Consider the following 3,497-nt stretch of genomic DNA (forward strand, 5'->3'; position numbering starts at 1 on the left):
GGAGATATTGAATTGCTCTTTTCACTTCACTGTTAGTGTACAGTTTTATCATTATTATGCTGCTGTGATCATTGTATGTTTGTAACTCTGGCACAACAGTTTCCTTCGGGATAAATAAAGTCCTATCTTATCTTAACTGGAAAAAAAAAAAACAGAATCCCTAAATGCATCCTTAAAACTTGAGATACGTCTCAGCTAGTAAATACTAGATAATACTTCAATGATCATAATTAAAGAAGTATTGCTCACTTAGACCGCCATTTTAAAGCATTTTTCAAAAACACACAGCGGGTGAAGTAAGGCTTGGATTTGGAGATGAAGCGGCCATTTGAACTAAATGTGAAAAGAAGCTCTTAAGTTACTGACTTGCAGGACTCTTGTAGATTTGTCCACGCTCGCTGTAACAGTTCAGAAATGAAAGCCAGCGCGGGCAGGATGTAGTTCTGATGGAGCGAGAGGAGCAGCTCCTTCAGATACGCCAACGCCGTGAACACGCTGTCGGGAGTGTTGGTGATCACCTGAGGAACAAACAGAGGGAACACACGAGTTCAATAAATACGATACAACTGTTTACAACTCTTCGGATTCAAAGAGGTAAACATCGAGGGACAGTTTTCCAGCCTTACCCAATCGATGGCCTGCGGCGTCTTTTCTTTGACCCACAGAATAAACTGCGTTGTGTTTTCAGAGATGAACATGGCTGCTGTTTTTGTCTTTTCCATGCCTTGGTCCATTAGCGGCCCCAAAACCCGAGCACACTCGGAGTAATAATGAGGAGTGTTGGTCTCCAACCAGCTACAGAACACAGAGAGACACCAAATAAAAACATCAAGTCAAATGAGGACAATTCGTCTGTGGGAGGGAAGAGTTACAGACATGTTGGTCTAATGCTTGCTTTACTTACACACACGTTATGACATGAGCATGCACGTAAGAGTGTGAGGTCGTACCTGAAGCCCTGTGATGAGTACACTTTTATTTTGCTCAAGGCCTGCTGAGATACGGCTGTGACCCCTGAGTTGCGCAGATGCAAGGCTGTGGTGGATTCTGAAACACAACACGCAGGAAATATTAACATTCTTTACAACATCAGGATACGTCCCCTCCTGACCCAGCAAGCCACGCAGGTTCTGGTCCAGGCTCTCGTCATCTCACGCCTAGACTACTGTAACTCCCTCCTGGCTGGTCTACCTGCATGTGCCATCCGACCTCTGCAGCTCACCCAGAATGCAGCGGCTCGTCTGGTCTTCAACCTTCCTAAATTCTCCCACACCACGCCGCTCCTCCGCTCCCTTCACTGGTTTCCAGTAACTGCTAGAATCCACTTCAAGACACTGGTACTTGCGTACCATGCTGTGAATGGATCTGGCCCTTCCTACATCCAGGACATGGTTAAACCGTACACCCCAGCACGTGCACTCCGCTCTGCATCAGCCAAACAGCTCGCTGCACCCGCACTGCGAAGGGGACCCAAGTTCCCATCAGCAGAAACACGTGGGTTTGCTATCCTGGCTCCAAAATGGTGGAATGAGCTCNTCAGCCAAACAGCTCGCTGCACCCGCACTGCGAGGGGGACCCAAGTTCCCATCAGCAAAAACACGTGGGTTTGCTATCCTGGCTCCAAAATGGTGGAATGAGCTGAAAACTCATCTCTTTAGACTCCACTTCGAGCAATAGAATTACTAACTAAGCACTTATACACTAACTAAGCACTTATATACTAACAAAGCACTTATATACTAACTAAGCACTTATATACTAACTAAGCACTTATATACTAACAAAGCACTTATATACTAACAAAGCACTTATATACTAACTAAGCACTTACTAACAAAGCACTTATATACTAACTAAGCACTTACTAACAAAGCACTTCTATACTAACTAAGCACTTATATATTAACTAAGCACTTATATACTAACTAAGCACTTATATACTAACCAAGCACTTATATACTAACTAAGCACTTATATACTAATAAAGGACCGGCTTATCTAAAGCTAGTTGAGTAGCACTTGAGATGTTTGGCTCTATGAAACCTGATGTACTTATATGATTCTGTTTTCTTCAGGTTTGTATCTTCTTGGTCGAATGCACTTATTGTAAGTCTCTTTGGATAACAGCGTCAGCTAAATGTAATGTAATGTCCTAAAGCGTAAATTAAAGCATCAGGTCATGGTTGATAGGTCCAGTATTTTAGATGAGCTACAAACAGACAGAAGCAGGGCCAAACACGTGACGATGAAGAGACAATGGTTCCATTTCTGCACGCTCTGATATATAAAAATAACGATAAACTCAAGACTGACCTGCGAAGGAGCCATGGGACCTGATGTCCTGTGCGATGAAGCCGGCGGCAAACACGAGCAGAACCATGAACATTTTGGACCAGGGGAACCCACGCCCGCGCATCTTCACCTGCAGGTTCTGGAGACACGAGGAAACAAAAATATAATCCTCAATTGTATTTGTTAGCTACCTTTTATTGTTGTAGCTTAATTCAGGTTACACAGGGACAGCCTGTCTCACCTGGCACAGGTTATTACACTCCTGAAGCTCCTGGCATTCAACGGTGTCTTTCATCTCCTCATTGGTCACTCTGAAGGACTGGATCGTTTCTTCGAGGTTGTTCCGGAGCTAAGGAGAGTGAAGAAAGCACAAAACACACAAAGATATCATAAAGGAGAGTTTTCCAGAAGATGATTTCTTCATTTCGAGCCGGACTGATATTGTTCTCAAAATGGAAACATGCCATAAAGCTCTAATTAAACTATCTCTAGGGAGATGAGTGTGGCAGGAGGGGTCGTACCTTTGGTGGCAGGACTTTCCAGGACTTCCCTAGATGGTTCAACAGAAGACTAGAGAAAAAAGAAAGAAGAACAAACAGTCAGCCTTATCTATCAGTATTTTAAAAGTATCTCAAAAGGTCATTTTTTATTTACAATTGCATTTTTACTACTTTAAAAATTGTTTAGGTTAATCTGCTTTTGCAACAGAGCGTCTTCCTTTTGTGTTTTCTTTCTATTTCTCATGTTGAATGACTCACCTGGACTGGGGTAAGTGTTTGGTGTAGAGCTGCCTCCACACTCCCAGACTCTGGACATCCACACACAAACACTCGGTCATACTGCCGAGCAGCTGCAGAGAAACACAACGGAGACAGAAAGAGAGCTTTAACTCTGCAGGACAGCTCAAGATCACACCCTACTCTAAAACATGTTTTAAGAATCGATATTGGTTTAGACTGATTGATTTTTAAACACAGAGATCAGAGAAACAGAAATCCAAAGAACATTTTAAAAGTGGCTTGGAGAAGCTGACTTGTGGTTACTAGGGCTGTCCCGAATACCTTTTTTCGGGCTCTGGATATTCGATATTAATCAGCAGCGGGTATTCGGCGCGAGCTTCAACACGTGTATTTCGGTTTATTCAAGGCATTCATTTTGTTATTCTACAGTTTTGTTGTTTTATAGTTACTCGTTAATGTATATAA

The 3,497-nt window shown here is 42.8% G+C and overlaps 1 protein-coding gene across 1 annotated transcript; it reads right to left on the minus strand.

Moving 5' to 3' along the window:
• Positions 1 to 338: 338 nt before the first annotated feature.
• LOC104951252 (transmembrane protein 214-A-like) lies at positions 339 to 3,164 on the minus strand. The gene is made up of 7 exons (XM_010777889.1): positions 3,051 to 3,164; positions 2,814 to 2,862; positions 2,534 to 2,641; positions 2,314 to 2,431; positions 951 to 1,047; positions 627 to 795; positions 339 to 518 (listed from the first exon to the last, which is right to left on the minus strand). The coding sequence occupies exons 1-7, from the start codon at positions 3,128 to 3,130 to the stop codon at positions 354 to 356; spliced, it is 786 nt and encodes a 261-aa protein (XP_010776191.1). The 5' UTR covers positions 3,131 to 3,164; the 3' UTR covers positions 339 to 353.
• Positions 3,165 to 3,497: the final 333 nt, after the last annotated feature.

This window comes from Notothenia coriiceps, unplaced genomic scaffold (genome assembly GCF_000735185.1).
Source record: "Notothenia coriiceps isolate Sejong01 unplaced genomic scaffold, NC01 NC01_scaffold00018800, whole genome shotgun sequence".
Lineage (NCBI taxonomy): Eukaryota > Metazoa > Chordata > Actinopteri > Perciformes > Nototheniidae > Notothenia > Notothenia coriiceps.